The 26,015-nt window shown below is 47.7% G+C and overlaps 1 protein-coding gene across 3 annotated transcripts in view; it reads right to left on the reverse strand.

The window, feature by feature from the left end:
- RBM17 (RNA binding motif protein 17) overlaps window positions 1-26,015 on the reverse strand; it is a 241,413-nt gene that overhangs the window by 22,256 nt on the left and 193,142 nt on the right. For 2 of the 3 annotated variants that reach the window (XM_030217192.1, XM_030217190.1), the window contains exons 1-5: window positions 22,287-22,399; window positions 20,379-20,506; window positions 17,409-17,525; window positions 14,368-14,534; window positions 9,876-9,973 (exon numbers count right to left, since the gene is read on the reverse strand). In XM_030217192.1, the coding sequence (XP_030073052.1) occupies window positions 9,876-9,973; window positions 14,368-14,534; window positions 17,409-17,525; window positions 20,379-20,501 (505 nt within the window). In that variant the 5' untranslated portion in view covers window positions 20,502-20,506; window positions 22,287-22,399. Of the gene's footprint in view, window positions 1-9,875; window positions 9,974-14,367; window positions 14,535-17,408; window positions 17,526-20,378; window positions 20,507-22,286; window positions 22,400-26,015 lie in introns of those variants that run through there. The other variant, XM_030217191.1, reaches the window with a different exon arrangement.

Raw genomic sequence — 26,015 nt, forward strand, 5'->3', positions numbered from 1 at the left:
CATCGAACGTAAGAAGCAAAATTTACACTATGTAAAACAAATTGCTTCTCAAACATACAGGTCCAAACAGGAACCTCAAATGTTTATATATCTATGAAATAAACCCCACCCTCCTTCAGCAGACTATGCAATGAGTAAGAAAGGGTTCCCATTTGCGCTCCCATTTAGGCAGGGTCTTATTAGGCTGTGCCAAGATCTTTTCCATATCAGCTATAAACCAAAGTTTTGCGATCCATTTATAGTCAAGGTGGAAGAGTCTCCGAATTCCAGGCAGTAGCCACAGTGAGTCAGGCTGTATTAAGAAAATATAGGACAAGACATTGCTGTCTCAAGTGTACTCCCGGAACCAATCTATTAAGCAAGCAGATCCCCGGGTCACATGGTATCTCAAGACCCAGAACTAATACTACAGCTTATATTGCACCATCTTTCAATAAGCACCAGTGGCGTGGCCACAGGTGGGCTTCAGTGGGCCAGGGCCCACCCATTTATGGCTCAGGCCCACCCAACAGTAGCACGTTTAGTGGTAACTGGTGGTGTAATGGTATCAGTTTATTATATTTTGCTGGATTATATATACACCAATATATTTGTGCAGCTTTTAAATATATATATTTGACACTGCAGCAGAGAGAATAGTTTCATTTCAAGCCCCTCTCTCCCCATCCCTTTTTCCGGGAACTTCTGATAGCAGGGATAGTTAATTACAAACACTTAACAAAGACAAAAGAGAGATATATAAATCTCTCTGCCCTCCCACCTAAAAAGACTGAACAAAAGGTGGGTACCTGGACGCTCATCAGGACATCTCTGAAAACCAAAGACCCAAGAGACCGAAAGTCTGGAGAGCCCATTGAAGACAAAGACTTCAGAGGGGAAACCATAAACAGGACATTTGCTTGTCAAAGGTATACCTGCCCCTCCCATCAGCTTTCAGACATGTGCAGAAAGGAAGGACTTATAATGTGGTCATGTGAACAGACTACATTAACCATAATGCCTTGCAAAATATCCAGGACATGCACACACCATGCTTCTCTGCTAACATTATAAAAGGCCTGGAAACAGCCCAGCTCGCTTTCTTGGAACCTGCCTCCTCTTGGAACCTGCCTCCTCTTGGGACCTGCTGCTCTCTTTGGGGTCCACTGATGCCTTGCTCCTGAAACATGTGCTCATCAATCAGCTGGACCACAGCATGCTTGTAACAAGGACTTGTAAGTAACATAACTTTTGATCTAGACCTGCTACTTTGCCTTACTTAAGCACAGATTATCTGTAAAGATCTCTTAAAACCTACCTCTCGTGTGCAATTGTATATTAAATCAACCTTTTTGAAGCTAAAAATACGGTCTCTTTGTGTTCTGAGTATATGGTATCTTTTATATATACTTAATCTATCTAATTTATTGCAATTATCACCTTTGGTGATTGGTGGAGAAATTAATATCCTAAAACTTATAAATACAGCATCTGCTCTTAAATTATAAACAGTAGCGAGTGCTCTCGAGCTATTTTCCCCAAAATAAATAATTTCTTGTAACACTGGGAATCCCAGGCTCCGTCAGCTGAAGATTTCCCCTTGATGGTAACAAAAACGCTACTCTCCAGAACACCGGCACCTGCGCATGCTCAGTTATCAGTGCATGCCTGCTGCCAAGGTGGAAAGAAGCGTTTTCCCAGCAGCTGAGATCATTTTTTGGGGGGGAGGAGGGGGGGGGAACACTTGGTGCCCACCTAATTCTTGCCTAGGCCCACCCAAAATCTGTTGTCTGGCTACGCCCCCTGAGCACGCACCTTGAGATAGGTCCAACAGTGTCCCATAGTTCCTCTCTCACCACATTTTCTCCAACAAAGTGTCGGAACAGCAGAAAAATGTGATGGAGTCCGGCGGGAGTAAGAAACCAACGATACATAACTTGAAAGTTAACAGCTCTAGCAGGCTTTCCCTAAGATAACGATACAGCACTGAAATTAATTTACGTGTATTACGAAAATCTTTACATAAATCTTCCAGGAAAGTGTTTTCCCAATGTGACAAAAGGCTTAATAGATTTCGAAGTTAAGAAACGAGTGAGCTGCAAATAAGCAAAACGATCACTTGGCGGCAATCGAGAAGTCATGAGGCAGCTCTTCAAAAGGTATTAGATCAGCAGTAACTAACTGCATCAGATGCCCACTGCCTCAAAAGACCCCAATGCTTTGACCAGGTGGGAAAAAAGGGTAGGAGAAAACTTTGATAACAAAGTCTCGATCTCTAAGAGTGGAGTGGAGGAGTGGCCTAGTGGTTAGGGTGGGTGGTGGACTTTGGTCCTGGGGAACTGAGGAACTGAGTTTGATTCCCACTTCAGGCAAAGGCAGCTCCTTGTGACTCTGGGCAAGTCACTTAACCCTCCATTGCCCCATGTAAGCCGCATTGAGCCTGCCATGAGTGGGAAAGCGCAGGGTACAAATGTAACAAAAATAAAAAAAAATAAGAGTGTAACGAGCAGTGGGGCAAGCTATTCCATATCATTTTTTTTTGTGCATTTCCGCACAATTAAAATAACAAAATATAGTTATACACTTGGAAAATGAGGAGTTTTTTACAGCAATGATATAAAGAATTCTCCCTGTGTAGAAAGGATTTCCTGTAAACCCCTTTCTCTGCAGCCTCACGGTTTTGGCCCTTCCAGCTCTCCTGACATGAGCACAGCCCAATTTCCAAATATATCCTAGCCTCTCTATCCATGACGTTACCACTGTAGCAAAGATTTTTGTATTTGCTGATTTTTGTTCACTTCGATGTTCTCTTCGGATGAGGGAATGCCATGTCCTCAGTGACCTCTACCTCCACACCACCATCTGCAGCTAACGAAGCAATAAAGGGAGCTGGTGCCGGATTTAGTACGAAGACAATTTCAAACTGATAGCAAATCTAAAGAACAGGCTGGATCTGGTGGCTAGTTTTTTGGCGCATTATCTTGGCGTCTTGCTCCGACCTTTCATTGTGATGAGCTACTATATTACATAAGTAACATAAGTATTGCCACACTGGGACAGACCAAAAGTCCATCAAACCCAACATCCTGTTTCCAGTAGCAAATCCAGGTCATAAGTACCCAGCAAGATCCCGAAAAAGTTCAATACATTTTATGCTGCTTATCCCAGAAATAAGCAGTGGATTTTCCCCCCAAGTCAATTTAATAATGGTCTATGGACTTTTCCTTTAGGAAGCCGTCCGGACCTTTTTTAAACCCCGCTAAGCTAACCGCCTGAAACGCATTGTCTGGCAACGAATTCCAAAGTTTAATTACACTTTGAGTGAAGAAAAATTTTCTCCGAGTTGTATTAAATTTACTACTTTGTGAGCAACAACTCAAGTATTTAGTGTTGCTTGGTTGAACTGACCTCTGAGGAAGGCATTACTTTACGCTGAAACATGGCCCGTGTCGGGTCATTAACAAAGTGTACTTGCTCCAACTCTTGAGAGCCCTTCGTGCTTCTTTCTGGACTGCTTGTGCTGTGTACTTTGACCCGCTCCACTGCAAACAGAGATTCTCCAAACCCATTCACTTTCATATATAGAAGGGAAAAGGTAAAATTATGTATAATCATACCTGATAATTTTCTTTCCATTAATCATAGCTGATCAATCCATAGACTGGTGGGTTGTGTCCATCTACCAGCAGGTGGAGATAGAGAGCAAACTTTTGCCTCCCTATATGTGGTCATGTGCTGCCGGAAACTCCTCAGTATGTCGATATCAAAGCTCCATCCGCAGGACTCAGCACATAAGAGAATTACACCCACGAAGGGACACTCTGCCCAGCTCACCACCGCCAAAACGGGGGAGGGGAATTAACCCAGCTCATCCCCACACAAGTGGGGGAGGGGAATCCGTCCAGCTCATCCCCGCGGAGCGGGGGAGGGACACCACACCCGCCAATGCGGGGGGATCTGGCTTATCCTGCAACCGCAACCGCGGGAGGAGCTGACTGACCCTAACACCGCCGAAGCGGGAGGGGTACAAAGCTGCCCTACAGCCGCACGAAGCGGGAGGGAGTGCCGGCAGAATTTATGTCTCAATCCAGCCCCGTAAAACGGAGGGGAGAGGAATGCAGCAGCTCACTGTAACACAACTCGTCTCAACTCTTGAAGAATCCAAGTGAAAGAAGAACTTGAACACGAAGTCCTCCTGAAGTAACTGAAGGCTAAACTTGAACCTAAAATTCAACCAGAATATAAACAGTACAGATATCTGGGAGGGGCTATGGATTGATCAGCTATGATTAATGGAAAGAAAATTATCAGGTATGATTATACATAATTTTACCTTCCATATCATCAAGCTGATCAATCCATAGACTGGTGGGATGTACCGAAGCAGTACTCACCCAGGGCGGGACATTGAAATCCCTGACCTCAACACTGAAGCTCCAAACCGGGCCTCCGCCCGTGCAGCCACCGTCAAACGGTAATGCTTGGAGAATGTATGAGCCGAAGCCCAAGTTGCCGCCTGCATATCTCTTCCAAGGAGACGGATCCGGCCTCTGCCATCGAGGCCGCCTGAGCTCTTGTGGAGTGAGCCTTCAGCTGGATAGGCGGCACCTTCCCCGCGGCCACATAAGCCGCTGCCATGGCTTCCTTGACCCATCTTGCCACTGTAGGCTTAGCAGCCTGCAGACCCTTACGAGGACCTGCAAACAGGACAAACAGATGATCCGATTTCCGGAAATCATTGGTCACTTCCAAGTATCTGATGATGACTCGTCTCACATCCAGATATTTAAGAGCAGAGTACTCCTCTGGGTAGTCCTCCCTATGAAAGGAAGGGAGACAGAGCTGCTGATTCACATGGAAGCGAGAAACAATCTTGGGCAGGAAGGAAGGCACTGTGCGAATAGTCACTCCTGCCTCAGTGAACTGCAGAAAAGGCTCTCGACAAGAGAGCGCCTGGAGCTCGGAAACTCTTCTGGCTGAAGTGATAGCCACCAAAAAGACTGCTTTCAATGTCAGGTCTTTCAGAGATGCCCTTGCCAAGGGTTCAAAAGGCGGCTTCTGCAATGCTCTTAGCACCAGGTTGAGAATCCACGCAGGCACCACTGAGTGCGGAGGAGGGCGCAGGTGAGTAACTCCCTTGCGAAAGCGCACCACATCTGGCTGCGAAGCCAGGGAAGCACCCTTCAGGCGGCCCCTGAAGCAAGCCAGAGCCGCTATCTGGACTTAAAGGGAACTGAGCGACAGGCCTTTCTCCAGACCTTCTTGCAGGAACGCCAACACTGAAGAATTGGAGCAGTGAAGGGAGAAAGTGAGCCTGCTTCACACCATGCTGCAAAGACACGCCAAACCCTGGCGTAAGCAGTAGAAGTAGAGCGCTTCCTCGCTCTCAGCATAGTGGCGATGACCTTGTCTGAGAAGCCCTTCTTCCTCAGACGCTGCCGCTCAATAGGCAGGCCGTAAGACCAAAGGTGGAGGGATCCTCCATCACCACGGGACCCTGATGTAACAGGCCCTGCTCCACTGGCAGCCGCAGAGGATCGCCGACTGAGAGCCTGATCAAGTCCGCATACCAGGGACATCTGGTCCAATCCGGACCACCAGGATTACCCTGCCGGGATGCTTTGCCACCCGGACTAGCACCCTGCCCAACATGGGCCAGGGCGGGAACACATAGAGAAACTCTTGTGTCGGCCACTGTTGGAGAAGAGCATCTACTCCCAGGGATCGAGGGTCCCGTCCTCTGCTGAACAAGCGCGGCACTTGGCAATTGGCCGATGACGCCATCAGATATAGGCTCGGCTGGCCCCAGCGCTTCGTGATGTCCAAGAACGCCTGAGCAGATAGCTGCCGCTCTCCGGGCTCCTGCTCCAGGTTCGCTTCCGCCCACTGGCATAGATTCATAGCCTCCTTGGCTAGAGGGGCGCTCTTGGTACCTCCCTGGCGGTTGATATAGGCCACAGCCGTGGCATTGTCCGACAGGACCCGTACAGGCTTCAACACCAGTACCGGGATGAACTCCAATAACACCAACCGAATGGCTCTGAGTTCCAGGAGGTTGATAGACCACTTGCCTCTGCAGGAGACCAGAGCCCCTGCACTGTCCTTCCCAAGCATTGGGCTCCCCAGCCCATCAAAGAGGCGTCTGTCGTGACGACAATCCACTCCGGGGTCACCAGAGGCATTGCTGCAGACAACTTGTCTGTCTGCGTCCACCAGCTCAGCGCCTTGCGCACTGCTGGGTCCAAGGGAAGGCGCACAGCAGAATCCTCCGACATCGGAGTCCAGCGCAGCAGCAGAGATAGCTGTAGTGGTCTCATATGAGCCCTGGCCCAGGGCACTACTTCCATCGTGGCCGTCATAGAGCCCAACAGCTGCACGTAGTCCGAAGCCCGAATAGGAGAGGCTACTAGGAACTAGTCCACCTGAGCCTGAAGCTTGACAATCCGATTGTCTGGCAGGAACACTCTGCCCACTTGGGTGTCGAATCGAACTCCCAGATACTCCAGGGACTGAGTCGGGTGCAGCTGGCTCTTCTTCCAGTTGATGATCCATCCCAGGGAGCTCAAAAGAGCAACTACCCGGTCCATAGCTTTGCCGCACCCTGCATAAGAGGGGGCTCGGATCAACCAGTCGTCCAGATAAGGATGGACTTGTACTCCTTCCTTTAGCAGGAAGGCCGCTATGACCCCCATTACTTTGGAAAAGGTCCGCGGAGCAGTAGCCAACCAGAAAGGGAGGGCTCTGAACTGGAAGTGTCGTCTCAGGACTGTAAAACGCAGAAAGCGTTGGAGAGGAGGCCAGATGGGAATATGCAGGTACGCTTCCTTGATGTCCAAGGAAGCCCAGAACTCTCCTGCCTTCACTGCCGCTATAACAGAGCGGAGAGTCTCCATGCGAAAGTGCCTCACTTTCAAGGCCCGATTGACCCCTTTGAGGTCGAGGATAGGCCGGACAGAACCTCCTTTCTTTGGTACCACAAAGTAAATGGAGTAACGTCCCTTGCCAATCTGATTTTTTGGCACCGGAACGACCGCACCCAGGCGGATCAGGTTGTCCAAGGTCTGCTGCACTGCCACAGCTTTGACCGGAGACTTGCAGGGAGAGAGTACAAACCCGTCTCTTAAGGGTCGGCAGAACTCTAGCTTGTAGCCGTCTCTGATGCCTTCCAGCACCCAAGCGTGTGAAGTTACTGTGGTCCGCTCACCCAGAAACGAGGACAGCCGTCCTCCAATCTGCACTGGGGCGTGGACCAAGGCCCCGTCACTGGGCGCGAGACCCTGGGGGAGGACCGGAGGGAGCACCTCCGGGACGGCGGTCTCTGCGAAAGGAATGCTGCTTGGGGGAGAAATTCCTCTTGAAGGAAGAGGGGGCAGAGGAGCCCGACCTGCCCGGGCAGTACCGACGGGCTTCCTGAAACCGTCCTCTGGAGGTACCGGGATGAGTACTAGCCCGAGCCCTGACCTCTGGTAACTTCTTGCCCTTTGACGTGCCGAGATCGGTCACGATTTTGTCCAGCTCGACCCCAAAGAGCAGCTTGCCTTTAAAAGGCAATCTAGCCAGGCGGGATTTAGAGGCGTGGTCAGCAGACCAATGTTTGAGCCAAAGCCACCGCCGTGCAGAGACTGTCTGAGCCATGCCTTTAGCTGAGGCTCTCAAGACATCATACAGCAAGTCTGCCAAATAGGCTAGGCCCGATTCCAGGGCCGGCCAATCAGCCCTCAAGGAATGATCCGAGGGGGAAGCCCGCTGCACCATAGTCAGGCACGCCCTGGCCACATAGGAACCGCAAACCAAGGCCTGCAAACTTAAAGCAGTTGCCTCAAAGGACGACCTTAAGGCCGCCTCCAATCTTCTGTCTTGGGCATCCATTAGGGCCGTGCCACCTTCCACCGGCAAAGCCGTTTTCTTAGTCACCGCAGTGATTAAAGAATCCACAGTAGGCCACAGATAGGCCTCACGTTCACTTTCAGGTAAAGGATAGAGGTGGGACATAGCCCTAGCCACTTTGAGGCTCGCTTCCGGGACATCCCATTGAGCCGAAATTAAGGTGTGCATGGCATCATGCACGTGGAAGGTTCTAGGCGGGCGCTTCGTCCCCAGCATAATGGCAGAGCCAACAGGGGCTGAGGGAGAGACGTCCTCCGGAGAGGAAATCATCAAAATGCCCATGGCCTGCACTAACAGGTTGGGCAAATCCTCTGGGCTAAAAAGCCGCGCTGCAGAGGGGTCATCCGCTCCATCCGAGCGGGGATCCGTCTCCTCCAAGGAATCCGCAAAGGACCGTTGGGAGACCTCAGACACGCTGCCCTCATCTACATCGGAGGAGACAAAGTCCTCCAAGGCCTGGAAATCAACCCGAGGGCGTTTACCTCTGGGAACCTCAACCTCTTTATCAGAAGAGGGAGCAGGGGCAGCGTTTTGCATGAGGAAAGCCTGATGCAGCAGCAAAACAAACTCGGGGGAGAAACCCCCCAGACTGTGCACTTCCGCAGCCTGGGCAACAGCCCTAGACGCACCCTCAACCGGCGCTCGCAAGAGCGGGGGAGAGGCCTGCTGCGCATCCAAAATGGCGTCCGGCGCGACACTCCGCGAAGGAGCCGCGCGGGAAGAACGGCACTTAACTGTAGCCGCTTTTGTGCCGTCGCCCAAATTAAGGGCGTTCATGGCATTAATGTCTCCAACCTCAAGGGCGGCCCACGAAGAAGCCGTCCGAGCCGCGTGGCCGGCCAAGATGGCGGAGGCGAGGAGCGGGGGATGGGCGTTTATGGCGGGAAAAACCGCCACGCCGGAGGAAGGACCGGGACATTCATCGGTCACGAAACTGTCACCCAACAAGGGCGAATCAGGCTGTAAGACCCCCGCATCCCCTCTAGAAGCGCTCAAGCGATCCGGGGAGCGACCCTTTGCGCCCTCGCCCTCCGACGCCATATGCCACGAGGAGAAGAATCGGGGAACCCCCTGCCCGCTATAAAAAGGTAAAATTACCTGCTTGCCGCTCCGAGCTGTAACGAACTGGTGTCCCAGTGAGTAGCTGCAATGAACGTTTAAATAAACGTCGAAATAAACGCCTTTAAGGATGTTTAACATTTTTTTTTTTTTTTTTTTTTAACGGAGCCAGCGGGAGGGGGGAGAAAAGGAGGGACCTGGCACCACCAGGTTTGCACTTGCTCAAAAGAGCCCTCAACCCCAGGCCTCAACAAAACCTAAGGATTAGGCTTGGAGGCCTAGCCAGAGCTGCTGCTGTGTGTGACCACCACCTGCTGAGATAGAGAACATACTGAGGAGTTTCCGGCAGCACATGACCACATATAGGGAGGCAAAAGTTTGCTCTCTATCTCCACCTGCTGGTAGATGGACACAACCCACCAGTCTATGGATTGATCAGCTTGATGATATGGAAGCTGTTCTGGTGCCTCCCATTGGTGTTACCTCACGGTCAGTCACATTCAAGTGGATACACTTGCTATGCTCTGCTGCAGTACTACATATGAGGCTTAAGTAACCAGCTCACTAAAGGCTTTGCTATTCCTGCTGCAAGTAAGAATGTGACAAACACTGTTACATATCGTCGTCATCAGATACGTCCGTGCTGAAATGTTTTATCCTGCATCTCACCACCCACAGCAGCAGGTACTCGTAGAACTCGCAGGGAACCATTCATTTCTAGAGCCCACAGTCTGGAAAGCTGCTCTCCTCATACAAACCTGGTTATCTGGCACCAGGGACCAGGTGAACAATAGGAACGAGTGAAAGCAATCTGAATTGCACTGCAGATGCTTAATCACGTGAATCCAGTTTCTGCACTCACACATGGTAACAATCTACTAGCATCACAGACACCTTGAAAACCAAACTGGACCCGGGTGGGAAGATCTAAGTCACATGAGAGCTCTTACTTCGTTTCCTCTTTTCCCTCTCGTAATCTTCCTCCTCGTCGGACTCTGTGTCTGGGCGCCTGGAAAAGCCACTGGCTTCGTGCCTGTCCTTCCGCCTCCTAATAAAACAAATCAAGGACAGCCACAGTGAGAATCCCGAGCATCATTTGTATAGAAACATGCTGTATATTAACTAGGTTAAAGGAGATATCAGTATATAATGATAGATTGGATAAATACTATTGATGTGAACATTGGATATTAAAGCGATAAGAGAGGATAGGGAATGGAATTAGAATAATTAGGAATAGCATTAAAACATGAGACATTAATAGATGATCTCACTTTATTACACAATCCTTTAATTCATGATCAACAACTTAAACATCAGCAATGCTAAATCCCAAAGAGGGGGATGGGGGGAGGAATATGTAAAATGATGTTGACAGAAGTTGATGTTATACTTGGTTGACAGAGATGTATAGGTACCAAGTTATGATGTAAAGTATAATGACATTGCAAATATTCTAATAAAAATGTTGAAACATAGAGGTTAAAGGAAAAGTCTTTTTTTCATGGAAAAATATACATCACCATAAACAGAAATGCATTATCAGGACACAGTGATTTTGTGCTAATCAATGTCTTGAACCCAAACAAGAGACACACTGTTGAATATCATTTTTTACAATCAGATTTATATTTTTGGAAAAAGTACTAAGCTCTTGCAAATCAGTTTAAACACTGCACCTTTTGGCCAATGATTCTAAGTGCCTCAAGTTTGGAAGAGGAGAAAAAAAAACCCACAGCAAAAATGATGCACAGAATAATATATAAATCTGTGCAATTTAAAAAAAAACACATTCCACAGTGCTTTTTTGTACAATTTTTATGCTTGAACAATTTCTCTGTGGAAAATTGCAATAAAAAGATGAAACAAACAGGTTACAGGTGAGACCATTTTTACTGTGATTTGCTCTTCGTCAGCCCGACAGCGCAGAATGAACTAGGGACAGTCTTCCCCAATAATACAAGCAAATTACAGACTGCATTACAATGGTGGTGATTTGTTTTCAGAGCTGAGAGAGTTGGGAAGTAAAAGGATGGCAGCAGAGAAGCTGAACCTAGGAGTTTCTTGCAGTCTTCACTCTGGTAATGAGTCAGGGAGCCCAGTGTCTCTTAAGTCCCTCTGTGCATCTTTTAAAAAAAGTGTTTGATCAGTAGATATCACAGGACCTTACGGTAAACCACAAGAGGCAGAAACACAGAATCTCCCATTAATGTGGTATCTACCATCCCATGCAGGAAACGTGAAGAGGGAAGCGATGCTTTCCAAATGCTAACGGCAAGAATAAACATTCACAGTCAGAGGAGAAAAGCAAGGTTACATCTGCAGGGGAACGTTTATCCAGACCAGGGCACTGCAGCAACAACCTTATGATCAAGATACTGAATTTATTTTAATGTAATCTACCTTGAGATGGTATGGGAAAATTAAAAACAAAGGGACATAGCAGCGATACTGGTCTCCCTCCCTTTCACACCTTTTTCATGTCTGAACTGATGCTGTAATCCAACCTACAATCTGTTGCATAAGCAGGAGTCGTCATCCTCTGTTGATTCTGCATTGATCTGACTGAAGGCAGCAGGAGGTGGTGGAGATGAAAACGGTAATGGAATTCAAACATGCGTGGGATAAACACAGAGGGATCCTGTTTAGAAGGAATGGTTCCGCGGAATCTTAGCGGAGATTGGGTGGCGACGCTGGTAATTGGGAAACAAAACGGGAGCTGGGCAGACTTCTACCGTCTACGCCCTGATCGTGACTGAATAGATAGGGGTGGGCTGGAGTGTAAATTTTAAGGGGCTTCGATGTTAGCTTCAGAACTTAGTACAAGAACAGTGCTGGGCAGACTTCTCTCTCCTCTCCAGTCTGTCCAAAATTCTGCGGCACGACTTATTTTCCACCAAACTCGTTTTACCCACACTAGCCCGCTCCTCAAGTCACTTCACTGGCTCCCTGTCCGCTTCCGCGTACAGTTCAAACTTCTCTTACTGACCTTTAAAATGCATCCACTCTGCAGCCCCCCATTACCTCTCCACTCTCATCTCTCCCTACATTCATCCCCGTGAACTCCGCTCGCTGGACAAATCTCTCTTGTCGTCCTCCTTCTCCTCCACTGCTAACTCCAGGCTTCGTTCCTTTTCCCTCGTGGCACCTTATGCTTGGAATGGACTTCCTGAGCCTGTACGCCTAGCTCCATCTCTACCTGTTTTCAAATCTATGCTGAAAACCCACCTTTTCACCACTGCTTTTGGCTCCTAACCACTACTCAATTCCCTTCTCCTTGTTCCTTCTCACCCAGTACTTTCCTCGCCCTTAATTGTCTTGTCTGTCTGTATTTTTAGATTGTAAGCTCTATCGAGCAGGGACTTTCTCTCTGTGTCAAGTGTTCAGCGCTGCATGCGTCTGGTAGAGCTATACAAATGTTAATAATAATAACATTCCATGTAGAAGCCTGCCCTTGCAGATGAGCAATGCGGCCGCGCAGGCTTCTGTTTCTGTGAGTCTGACGTCCTGCACGTACGTGCAGGACGTCAGACTCACAGAAACAGAAGCCTGCGCGGCCGCATTGCTCATCTGCAAGGGCAGGCTTCTACATGGAATGTTGCTAGTGGAGGAGTAGCCTAGTGGTTAGTGCAGTGGAACATGGAATGTTGCTACTATTGGAGATTCTAGATGGAATGTTGCTACTATTGGAGATTCTACATGGAATGTTGCTACTATTGGAGATTCTAGATGGAATGTTTTGGCTCCTAACCACTACTCAATTCCCTTCTCCTTGTTCCTTCTCACCCAGTACTTCCCTCACCCTTAATTGTCTTGTCTGTCTGTATTTTTAGATTGTAAGCTCTATCAAGCAGGGACTGACTCTCTGTGTCAGGTGTTCAAGCGCTGCATGCGTCTGGTAGCGCTATACAAATGTTAATAATAATAACAATAATAACTTCTACGGTCTATGCCCTGAGAAAGGGAGGGACAAATCAAACTCGGGTATACATATAAAGTATCACATACCATGTAAAATGAGTTTATCTTGTTGGGCAGACTGGATGGACCGTACAGGTCTTTATATGTCGTCATTTACTACGTTACTATGCTCCAAAAAAGCTCACGCATTAAGTTAGTCCAATCAAAAGGTTGTGCCTATAGCTTTCCTTGCTTTATTCAAGCAGTCTAACAAGGAAGTCCTGAAGACAAAACAGTCTGCAAAATGTACCAGGCAATCCACAAAAGTAGAACACAAGTCTTCTGATCTTTAAAAGGCTTTTTATTTCTGCCACTTTAAACAACCCCCCGTGGCCAAGTTTTGCCTCCCTTGAGGCTGTGTCGGGGTCCCAAAGGGCACTTGCATCTAATAATTAGTGGGTAGTTTAAATAAAAAGTAGCAGCAAATAGCAGCAGAATGAGGAGTCACTCTGGGAGTGGTGATCCTGCTGCTGAGCTGTGGAGGAGTGGCCACGGGGTTAGAGCACCAGGCTTGACATCCAGGGGTGCCCAGTTCAAATCGCACTGCTGCTCCTTGTGATCTTGGGCAAGTCACTTAACCCTCCATTGCCTCAGGTACAAACTTCAATTGTGAGCCCTCCAGGGACAGAGAAATATCCAGAGTACCTGAATGAAACTCACCTTGAGCTACTACTGAAAAAGGTGTGAGCAAAATCTAAATAAATAAATAAATTTCACAAGCATCTGCAACTGAGATTTGCTTAAACATGGAAGTGTGTCCCAAAAGCTACCACAATCCAAAGGAAAACAGCAGAGGACTTCAAAGAGCAAAATTAATAACATGGTAGCCAATTTCTCAAACTACTTCCTTTCTGTCATAGGAAGCCTTATATAGCTATATATATAAAACTCACCCTCAACGTTCTGAAGACAGTGACATCAGTGAAGCCAAGCCCTGACTTCCCTCAAAAAGGTTCGAAGGTTCGTGGTGGTGAAGCCACCAAAATCGCTACGGGCCCCGCCCTCGAGGGCCGAGCAAGGCCAGAACAACGAAGGGGTTGGCAGGGAGGGAGGCGGGGGGGAAATCGCTACGGGCCCCGCCCTCGAGGGCCGAGCAAGGCCAGAACAACGAAGGGGTTGGCAGGGAGGGAGGCAGGGAGGTGGGGGGAAATCGCTACGGGCCCTGCCCTCGCGTCAAATGTCATGACGTTGAGGGCGGAGCAATGCCACAACAACTAAGGGGTTGGCGGGGGTGTTGCCGACGAAAACCTTGCTAGCACCCGTTTCATTTGCTCAGAAACGGGCCTCTTTTACTAGTATAATATAAAAACATGTTCCAAGACCAGATGTTGAGAGAGACAGATGTTTTCTTTCCTCAGTTACACACGTCTCACGATAGATTAATATTGGGAACACTCTGACGTTTTAGAAGGACATCTAGCACGTTTGATACCACTAGCAAAGCTTAGCAGAGCTGCCAAAATGACAGCGTCATGATCTTACTTTTCTCTTTCTTCTATCTCCTTCTGTCTCTCCAGCTCACGCTGCCTCTGTCTTTCTTCTCTCTGCCGTTTTACCACCTTCTCGTAATCATTAGGGAACATGGGGTCATACTCGTCTGCCAGCGGGATCAGCACGTCTCCTGTGGAAAATCCAGCAGGCGCTGGATCCTAAAAGGAACAACAGAGCATGGAAAATCAGAACCTCAGACAAGCAAGCCCTGTTCACCTGGGGTTTTTTTTTTCTTTCAGAGCTTCTCGGCAAGCTCTTTCAACGGGAAATAGATATACCAAAAAGGTATTGTATGTTAATTTGAAAGAGGTCTTTTTATTCAGCAACTGGTGATATTACACAACTGTTCAGTCCATCAATGTGTATAAGAAAATCACTTCAGTCTATTTCTTTTCACCAGTGTACTATATATCTCTCTAGGATCCCCTGGATCAGGAAGTCATAATATTTTTTTTATGGATCAGTCAGATCAGCGTACCCTCCCCTAATAAGGCTACATGAGCCTAGCATATGTCAATAAAGGGGTGTAACGCAATCCTCATCAATCCTACAGAATACTTCCTTCAACCATTTCTTATATGTTTCTTTTTTCAAATGTTTTTAAGCGTTTTAATAGTTATATAAAATTAAAGCTGATGCTGAAGCTAAAAGCTAAGTATTCGGATATACTAAGAAATTGTTATGTATAATAACTGAGGAAGTTTTTATATAACTATTAAAACGCTATTAAGCTTAAAAATCCTGGGCATCGTCGTTCAAGCTTAAACTGAACCAGGAAAAAACACACTGCTCACATCATCACGCAACACTGAACACTTCCCAAAAATCAACCCTCCCAATATCTGACAACTTACAAATCCTAGGAGTCACCATTGACCACTATTGATCTTTCGATAAACAAATCTCAAACACTATGAAGAAAATGTTCCTGAAACGCATAAAAAATTACTTCCCGGGAGAAGTATTCCACACATTAGACCACTCCACGGTCCTCGCCCATGCAGACTACTGCAACGAAACCTACGCGGGATACAAGGAACAACTACTTAAAATACAAACAGCACAAAATACAACTGCTAAACTAATATTCAGAACAAATCGATTCCAAAGCACAAAACCACTGCTCCAAAAACTATACTGGCTACTGTTAATATGTGTCCTAGCTTGAGACCTATCCACTGGAATAGTGGTGGGCCAAGTTACATAGCTTAAACAGCTGAAAAGCACTGACTAGGCCTGATAATCAGCTGATGGCCTTATAGCAGAGAGCCTGCAAGAGCAGGACTGCTCGGTGAGTCTTATTGAAACCTGGTACAACTTTCAAATTGAGTGTAACACTTAAGATGAGGGAAATAATGACAAAAATGGTAAAAAGCTTGGTTCCTAAGATGGAGTTTGTCTTTGTAAAATGGCTCCCAGAGTCACAAGATACAAAGACACAGATCTCTCTCAATATTAGGAAAGAGGTTTTACAAGTGTTGAAATTGGCATTATGAAGAAATCTTAGAAAGGAGGGGCAGGTGGGCACCTGACCTGCGGTTAAGTATGATTCAGAGATGAAGCAAGATTAGAAAAAAGTCCCTCTCTAATTGAGTTGTATGTACTGAAAATGCTATATAAGAAGTGGGCATCAGAGCTATCGTCGGAGTCCCTCCCCAACTTGATTCGGACAAGGGCGAAGCTCTAGCCGGTTGAACCCAGAATCTGACCGATGTATGTACCAACTTGAAGTCCTGATTGGGTGAGAATAAAAGACTATTTCTTTCACTAAACTGTTTCAGTCTCTGTTTCAATCCATTCTCCCTCCTCCACCTGTTTCACAGAATACTACACACACACAAGTAAGATTCTCTCTCACTCACATAAATTTCATGTGGGAACATAGATGGCCAAAGATTCACTTAGATCCAGAGACAGAAAGCTGTGGTCATGGGAATTAGATTTGAACTGCGCCTTCTGTCACCCCCCCTACGCCTCCGTGACCGGAGGCACTCCTTAGAACCCTGATTCGTAACACCATGGAATGGGGTGTCACTGGAATTTAGGGAGGGGATGATCAACAAGATCTTAGAAGAACAAACCCTCTGTACACCTCCGTGGGCAAGGGTCCTGCGGGGGTCTAGAGAGGGGTAGATAAAAACACTACCCATCAAAGCACATACATCCTTCAAGATTTGCTCCCTGACCTGTAAAATAATTTTCGGCCTTGCACCAAATACATGACAATCCTAATTGAACTACCTATACGCAACGCAACAGAAGGTGCAAGAACCTACCTCGCCCTATACTTTCCAAGATGTCAAGGCCTAAAATACAAATCTTCATATTCAACCAGCTTCACATATATCTGTCCCCAAGATACGGAATAAAATAACAAAAGTCCTAAAATACGACTATCTAACTTTCTGAAAACACCTGAAAGCCCACTTCTTTGGAAAGTCTTCATTCGATGATCCCACGCAGCAAAACTGAAACACCAACACACCATGAAACTCGAATCACTAACAGAAATCAAACAGAGCACTCGCTGACTTCTAACGACAACGTAATATGTTTAACTGTTGAAAACTGTAAGCCACATTGAACAGTCAATTTGACTGGAAAAAGTGGGGTATAAATGCAGTAAATAAATTAATAAATGTTCACTTTATCAAAATTTCAGAGTGAGCTTTAGGGCTTAGAAGTTACCGTAAAGGTGGGGGGTTAGGCTGAAGGTGTGCCTAGAAGGCTTAATACCTTTGTGTCCACTCAAAAATGCATACTAGCTGCACATCACCCAGGACAAAAAGGTGCCCACCCTTAGCTCAACGCTAGGACTAATAGCTAAGGAGACACTTCAAGCAATAATGGAGCCAGAAAGATTAATCTCGTTCATGACTGCCTGAAAACTGAGAAATTCTCTCTCAGTTTATAACAGACATGAACACTGAAACTGAGAAGAGAAGCAAAGGAAGAGAAGAGCAGGGGATCCAACTCAAAGCCACTGAAATGCTCTTGCCAGTAGTGCGTCCATCATGGTCCCTTAGCCTTACCTTTAGTCCAGCCGCCAGATGAGGAGGTGTGTCCACAATTTGCCTTTCATCACCTGCACTGCCACGCTTTAGGTCAACTACTGGAGCCAGGACAGTGGGTTGTTTCGTCCTCTGGGTCTGCAACCAAACAAGAACAGAGTAAAAACCCCAGGTCTATGCTAGAAAAGCAATTTTGCTGTCAGACCTTTTCTCAGAGAAAATATCGATTTAAATCTGGGTTCAGTTTCCTTATGCCCACAGACATGGTAGTGCTGAGCTAGCAGACTATACACGGGCTGAAACTGAAGGTTTGGAGTACTACGAACAATACCTTGTATGTGTGCTCCACACCACAAAGCAGATGGAACTAACACATATATTAAAAAAAAACCAAACTCTCTTGATCATTTGATTCTGCTTCTACCATACAAGGCCCTTCTCTCCTTACTCCTCCCAGTGACCTCTCTTTAATGGCCACCAATAGTTTCCCTATTTTATCTCACATCATCTGCTGAACACAGAACAAGTACTCCTGGGTAGAAAGGACGGAGTGCACTGCTCCAGGGGGCACCTTAAGAGAGTACTTGGCTCAATGACAATGCCCCCCCCCTCCCCCCCCCAACTGTGAAAAAAAGTCTGCATGATTGCTGAGCCAAGGATAAGCAGCTACAACCACCTCTGTCTATGATTTATTTGTCATCCACTTCAAGGGCATTTTCTCAAGCGGGATCTTGTCTCTGAAAAGCTCCCACTTGCACTAAGAAAAAAAATCTGGAACTACTGTTCAGCGCTGCGTGCGTCCGGTAGCGCTATACAGATGCTAATAATAATAATATTTAAACAATGCTTTGAATGAGGGCTGAAAGTTATTGTATTGAATTTTAATGTTTTATCATTTTTTTAAATTGTGATACGGGGGTCAATATTCAAAGCGATTTAACCGGGCAGAAGAGGCTCCTGGTAGTGGCCATGCACTGATAGCCAGTGGCAATTAACCCGTTAGCGTTGCCAAATATCAGCACTAACTGCCAAAGTCGTAGCCGGCTATTTTGTGGGTGAAGTGCCGACGTTCCTCATTTCAATGCCTAAGTTAGCCAGACAAATCGGGCCGCATGAAACGGTCCTATCTTCATCTGGCTTGACTTAAGCAGATAAGTGCTGAATATTGCAGTTAACTGGATAAGGGAGAACCGGCCGCACAAAAACCCAGAATTAAGTGCTGGTGTCTGGACATGGCCCAGCACTGTGCAGCCAGGGATACTGCTGGCAACGATCAAAAATCGCTGATCCGCTGCGAGCTGGTTAATAAATCAACCTTGGTGACAGACTGAATGATGATAGTGGGTCAGGCAAGTCTAGTTACAGTGCAACACACCTTTAATAATTCTATATTCTATCAGATAAGGCTATTTTGGCAGTTTGTTTCTAACCGACAGTGTTTGCAATGGAGGTTTCACTTGATGAGGTAGCAGTATTCTACTCGGAATTGCTGTCGTTGCAGGAAACAGTTTGATACTATAGATACGTTACGGCGTTTCTTAACTATCCAGTTGCTTGTAAAATTGCTTAAGGGATTGGGATTTTTTTTTGTCCCCTTGTTATTTTTAAGAGCATCGGAACTTTTGGACCCCTGAGGCAGGCGTTGGTAAGCCAAAACATGGCCCGTGTCGGGTCTTTATGAATAAAGGACTCTCAATTGTTCCAGTCTTGAAGGCCCTGCTGCGTTTTGTTTTCCTTTTGCTGTTTGTGTACTTTTGAACCCTCTCTTTTGTTACTAGGTCTGGATAAGCTACAGATCTCACACGTGGAATCCACCCCTCATCTGGATGGTATTGTTTTTACTGAGGCGGCAAGCTGGCTGGCGTTAACAATCTGTAGTACCGTAAGGACAAAAATCTTCTACCAGGTCTTACCAAGTTATATAGGTTTGGCCAGTATGGAGAGGATGATGTAGTAAGTTCTGAGCGTTTTTCAAATCTAATTTACTGTACTAGGACAGGAGTTAAAACCTGATTTACAGGTCCTTTTACAAAGCCGGGGAAAAAAGTGGCCTGCAGTAATGTGGTGCGTTGTTTAGGTGAGAGCTGGGCCAATTTTTACCGCAACTGGGAAAAAAGACCATTTTTTAATGGGCTGGGAAATGGGTGCATGCTGATTTACGGCCTGAGCCCTTATAACCAGCCACTGACTTAGAGGTAAGGGCTCATGTGGTAACCATGCAGCGCATGCCAACATGGCCATGCTACCAATTATCGCCAGCAACGCCCCTGTGGTAGAAAATAGAAAAAGTATTTTCTAGCAAGGAATTTGACGTGCACCAAACTCTGAATTACGACCAGGCACACACGCTACCCCAGCAGCGGTAGTGTCGATTTGGCCTGTGCTACTCATGCGTTAGCCCTCCCGCGGCTTTGTAAACCGGCCCCTTAATAAAGGCTTTGATTGTATTACTTAATATTTGGGAGTGCTTGTACCATCACTAGCAGTAATTGTGAACACAAGAGCCAGCAAATATGAGAATAAGCGCTTCAGTTATTCACAACAAAATGAAAAGCTTCCCTCAAAAACTAGTAAGAACTTTTCATTGAAGAAAGAGCAAACTCTTTCTAGCCTATGAAAACATAGCTTTGAATTCTAACTCTCAAATACAGCAGGATTGCATACCATCTATTTGAGAATCTACTACAAATATTTTAACCGAAAAGACAGCAAGGCAAATAAAAATGCTTAATGGCAATATGCAAAACAGGGATGCCTCAGGTTCCCGGGATCAAATGCCATCTCTGCAATTTTACTTGAGATTATCATATGGTCAACACTGCTCTTGACTGTTTTTTTATTAACTCCTCCCTTTAACTGAAGGCTCCTTGAGTCAAGGATCATTCTGCTGTCGACATGTGTTGTATACGGTAATAGCAGTTAGGAAGCAGTAAAATTAACCTATGAATATTTTCCTTGCAAATAAGATCGTAAGATAGTCATTGCCTCTACCTTTGCTTGTGTAAGAGCTGCTTTCTTCACCTGCAGCTGTGACTGCAGGAGCTTGAAATTTTTGGACCAGCCTTCTGTTTTTGAGTCGCTGGTCTCCACTCCGAGGTCATCATACAGAGACATTTTCTCTTAAATTTAAAATGAGAAAAATATAAATTGCACTTTTCCTTTGCTCATATTGCACCTTGGCATCTCTTGCTCCCAGACGATAACATGCCCAGATTAACCTGTTCTGACTACGGCACACCATCAATGGCTCTTGTCAACTGGGAGTGACCACCTTTCCAACCCCAAACAACCTCTGACATACCAAGATCCTCTGTCCAATGCTACAGTTAAAGGACCAGGTTAACAAAACCAATGGCCAAACCCAAGCAGATTTATTTTATTACAAGGCACTATACGTTCTTCCTTATACGTACATTGCCACTGCACACCCTCAAGGCTGACAGGAACCCCCTCCTCCATCCCTGCACACCTCAAGGCTGACAGGATCCCCCCCCCCTCCCTCCTTGCACACCCTCAAGGCTGACAGGAACCCCCTCCTCCATCCCTGCACACCTCAAGGCTGACAGGATCCCCCCCTCCCTCCTTGCACACCCTCAAGGCTGACAGAAACCCCCCTCCCTCCTTGCACGCCCTCAAACATAGTAACATATAGTAACATAGTAGATGACGGCAGAAAAAGACCTGCACGGTCCATCCAGTCTGCCCAAGAAGATATATTCATATGTGCTACTTTTTTTTTTATTTGTACTGTCCTCTTCAGTGCACAGACCGTATAAGTCTGGCCAGCACTATCCCCGCCTCCCAACCACCAGCTCTGGCACAGACCGTATAAGTCTGCCCAGCACTATCCCTGCCACCCACCACCGGCTCTGGCACAGACCGTATAAGTCTGCCCAGCACTATCCCCGCCTCCCAACCACCAGCTCTGGCACAGACCATATAAGTCTGCCCAGCACTATCCCTGCCACCCACCACCGGCTCTGGCACAAACCGTATAAGTCTGCCCAGCACTATCCCCGCCGCCCAACCACCAGCCCCGGCACAGACCGTATAAGTCTGCCCAGCACTAATCCCGCCTCCCAACCACCAGCCCCAGCACAGACCCTATGTGTCTGCCCACACTAGCCCCGCCTCACAACCACCAGCTCTGCCACCCATTCTAGGCTAAGCTCCTGAGGATCCCTTTCTTAGGAGCTTAGCCTAGAATGGCTGACAGGATCCCCCCCCCCCCTTCCTTGCACACCTTCAAGACTGACAGGAACCCCACTCCCTCCCTGCACACCCTCAATGCTGACAGGAACCCCCCTCCCTTCTTGCACACCCTCAAGACTGACAGGAACCCCCCCCCCCTCCTTGCACACCCCCAAGGCTGACAGAAACCCATCCCCCTCCCTCCTTGCACACCCTCAAGACTGACAGGAACCCCCCCCCCTCCTTGCACACCCTCAAGGCTGACAGAAACCCATCCCCCTCCCTCCTTGCACACCCTCAAGACTGACAGGAACCCCCCCCCCTCCTTGCACACCCTCAAGGCTGACAGAAACCCATCCCCCTCCCTCCTTGCACACCCTCAAGGCTGACAGGATCCCCCCCCTTCTTGCACACCTTCAAGGCTGACAGGATCCCCCCTCCCCTAAATCATTACGATCTCCTTGCTACGTTCTGATATTCATTTACTTCCCAAAAGGCTGCTACTGCTATAACGTTCCTGACACCTCTTTTGATTTTGGCCACATTCAAAATTCTCGATCTAATGAACGGCAAATCTGGGGGGGGGGAGGGGGAGGAGGGAGAGCGTGCAGAACTGTGACGGATCCAAACCGCAGAGTGAAGGGGGTGGGGGTGGGGGAGAGCTCGGCCTAAGAGCCGGAGAGGCAGAAGCGCGAGTCCAGGGCTCACCTGGGGACTCCGAGGACAGCGCCGGCCCGAGCAGAGAGAGCGCGGCCTCCCTCGCGGCCCAAATCCGCCACCGGCTTAGCGTAAGCGCGGCGCCCAGGCCGAGCCGATCAACGTCCCCGACGCAACGGAGGAATCAAGGAAACGTACGCGCGGTGCGTAATGGCGGAACTCCGCCCAGTGGGGACTGAGCTCATCTTTTGCTTGCGACACCTAGCGGCTGGAGGGCCAATGCTCTTTGCCACCTGACCTACCTTGAAACCAGAAGTTGGAGGTACCGCTTTTCGGCAGGGTAGAATTTACTACTACTACTACCACCAGTGGTGTGCTGGAGCAGGCTTGAAGAATTTTGGGAGCCGGTTGTTAAAGTAGGCCCTCCATGGCTACTTTAACCACTGGCTCCCAAAATGTGGGCTCGGGCCCCCACCTCAATTCTCTTGTACTTTGCTGGTGGGGATGCTGAGCTTCGCCAGCCAAGTGAATAGACTGCTACTGCTCCCCGCTCCTGATTTCCAGCTCTGAGCAGCAGGCTGGGACTTCTCCTGCATGTGCAAGAAGTCCCAGCTTGTTGCTCAGAGCCAGAAACAAGCAGTGGGGTGTGGTGGCAGTCCATAGCATGCCTATATGAGGTGGAGAGAGAGGGGCATGCGTTGTCCCCCCCAGTCCACCTATCCCCCCCCCCCCAAATTGCAGGGCTGCTATGCCCAGAGAGCCCGTTGTTAAAAATTTACCAGCACACCCCTGACTACTACTACTTAACATTTTTAGAGCACTACTAGGGTTACGCAGCACTGTTCAAATTAACAAAGAAGGACGGTCCCTGCTCAAAGGAGCTTACAATCTAAAGGACGAAATGTCAAGTTGGGGCAGTCTAGCTTTCCTGGGTAGAGGTGTAGTGGTTAGGTGCTGAAGTCGACATTGAAGAGGTGGGCTTTATGTAAGGATTTGAAGATGGGCAGGGAGGGGGCTTGGCGTATGGGCTCGGGGAGTTTATTCCAAGCATGGGGTGAGGCGAGGCAGAAAGGGCGGAGCCTGGAGTTGGCAGTGGTGGAGAAGGGTACTGAGAGGAGGGATTTGTCTTGGGAGCGGAGGTTACGGGTAGGAACATAAGGGGAGATGAGAGTAGAGAGGTAAGGAGGGGCTGCAGATCGCAAGTCTTATTTATTTATTTCACTTGTATCCCACATTTTCCCACCTATTTGCAGGCTCAATGTGGCTTACAAAGACCTGTTGTGTGGCATCGCCATACAGGATGAAGTATACATTTGGCGTTACAAGTAACATAGTAGATGACGGCAGAAAAAGACCTGCAAGGTCCATCCAGTCTACTACTAAGATAAACTCATAAGTGCTAGTTTTTGTGTATATCTGACCTTGATTTGTATCTGCCATTTTCAGAAAGAGATCTTATCATCTCCCAAGCAACGACAACCCTACCCATAATAAATAAATAAAAAATGATAAAGCATTGTTGCTTACCTTTAACTGGGGATTTTTTTTTTGTTACATTTGTACCTCGTGCTTTCCCACTCATGGCAGGCTCAATGTGGCAATGGAGGATTAAGTGACTTGCCTGGAGTCACAAGGAGCTGCCTGTGCCTGAAGTGGGAATTGAACTCAGTTCCTCAGGATCAAAGTCCACCACCCTACCACTAGGCCACTCTGCCCACAAGTGGGAGGTCATCCCAGAAAAGGCAGTCCTTAGGCATGTGAAACATGCATCCAGGTCCATTCTCCCGCTCACACGTGGAGAGCAATGAAGATAAAGCCAACTGCTAAATAAACAAATACTTTGCTTCAGTGTTCACAGAAGAAAATCCTGGAGAAGGACCCTGGTCTGGTGCTGAGGATATATCTGTGAATGGAGTGGATATAGCGCCGTTCACAGAAGAAAGCGTCTATAAACGGCTTGAAAATCTGAATGTGCATAAAGCTATGGGGCCAGATGGGATACATCCCAAGATACTGAGGGAGCTCAGAGAAGTCCTGGTGGGACCTCTTAAGGATTTATTTAATAGATCTTTAGAGACGGGCAGTGGTGTTTTGGAGCAATGTGGGCTCGAGTGACTCAGGTCCTCTCTCAGTGTCGTCCTCTTCCTCCCCTGTGGCTTATTCTACAGTAGCGTAACCTCAGGGGGCCTTGTGGGCCCAGCCCCCCCACACACACACACACACTCCAGCCTCAGGCTCCCCCAAACCTGGTGGCCAGACAAATGCCTGGGTTTTGGCCACTACTGATTGTCCTCCCATTCCCTGCTTCAGCCGTCATGCTGTCTCCTGTTCTCAAGCTAACCGCCTTTGCTTTCTTCAATTTTCCGGGCCACTGGCAGCATCAGTAAGGTAAGCAGACTGCCTTCACCGGCCTGGAAGCTTTCCCTCTGCTGCAATTTCCTGTCCCGCATAGGCGGGACGCTGTAACACAGGGAGAGCTTCTGGAGCTGCCAAAAGCAGTGTGCTTGCTTGCTTGCTTGCTTACCTCACTCACGCTGCCGGCGGCCCGGAAAATGAAGAAGGCAGCGGTGCTGGGAGCCGGACCTAAGGGAGCGAGTAGGAGAGAGCTGTCCAAGGTGGTTAGATTAAGACAATTGAAGCTTATGAGGTTTGTCTCTCTTTCCCTCTCCTCTGTTCCGTGCACCCATCACCCCCATTACCCAAACAAAGCAAGCAGATCTATGAGCATCTCTATCCACATTGTCATTCTTTATTGTTGGTGGCATTTTTATTTGATCTTGCTTATATTTTTCAACATGCCAGCTTGTGCAGCATACGGATATGCACATAGGAAGTATTGGCTTCATCAGTTAGAGTAGTAATTAGTTCTAAATTGTAATCATTGTGTCATTTGGAGGGGCTGGTTATAGGGACTCACTATATTCTGACCAAAGCAGACATTATAAGTATCATAAGTACATATGTATTGCCATACTGGGACAGACCAAAGGTCCATCAAGCCCAGCATCCTGTTTCCAACAGTGGCCAATCCAGGTCACAAATACCTGGTAGAAACCCAAAGAGTAGCAACATTCCATTTAGAATCCCAAGTACATAAGTAATGCCATACTGGGACAGACCAAAGGTCCATCAAGCCCAGCATCCTTTTCCAACAGTGGCCAATCCAGGTCACAAATACCTGGCAAGATCCCCAAAAAAGTACAAAACATTTATGCTGCTTATCCCAGAAATAGTGGATTTTCCCCAAGTCCAATTTAATAATGGTCTATGGTCTTTTCCTGTAGGAAGCCGTCCAAACCTTTTTTAAACTCCGCTATAACAAGCCACGTATCCCCATCAGACTAATAATATTCTGCCAGAACCGGAGACCGGAGTAAATGAAAAGACCACCTTCCTGTTGGTCACAAAGAAAATGCACATTACAAAAGAAGTTAAAACTAGACATAAAAGAAATGCTTAGAATAGAAGATCTAACATCAGGGCCATGCCAAGGGTCTGTGGCGCCTGCCCCCCCCCCCTGCAGATGAACAGTTGCGCGCGCGACCCCCCTCCCCCCCGTGAAGGTGATCGCTGCCCTCCCGCTCCCTGGGCCATGTCCCAACTGCCCACCCTCTTCTCCCCCCCCCCATGATCCCTTTTAAATTTACCTCCGGCAGCGAACGAAGGCGCAGCGTCAGTGAAGGAGGCGGCGCTCCCGATGTCTCTAGTCTTCCCTTCGCTCAATGTCCCGCCTCCTTCTGACGTCATTTCCTTGATGTCAGAAGAAGGCAGAACACTGAG

This window comes from Microcaecilia unicolor, chromosome 10 (assembly GCF_901765095.1).
Source record: "Microcaecilia unicolor chromosome 10, aMicUni1.1, whole genome shotgun sequence".
Classification (NCBI taxonomy): domain Eukaryota; kingdom Metazoa; phylum Chordata; class Amphibia; order Gymnophiona; family Siphonopidae; genus Microcaecilia; species Microcaecilia unicolor.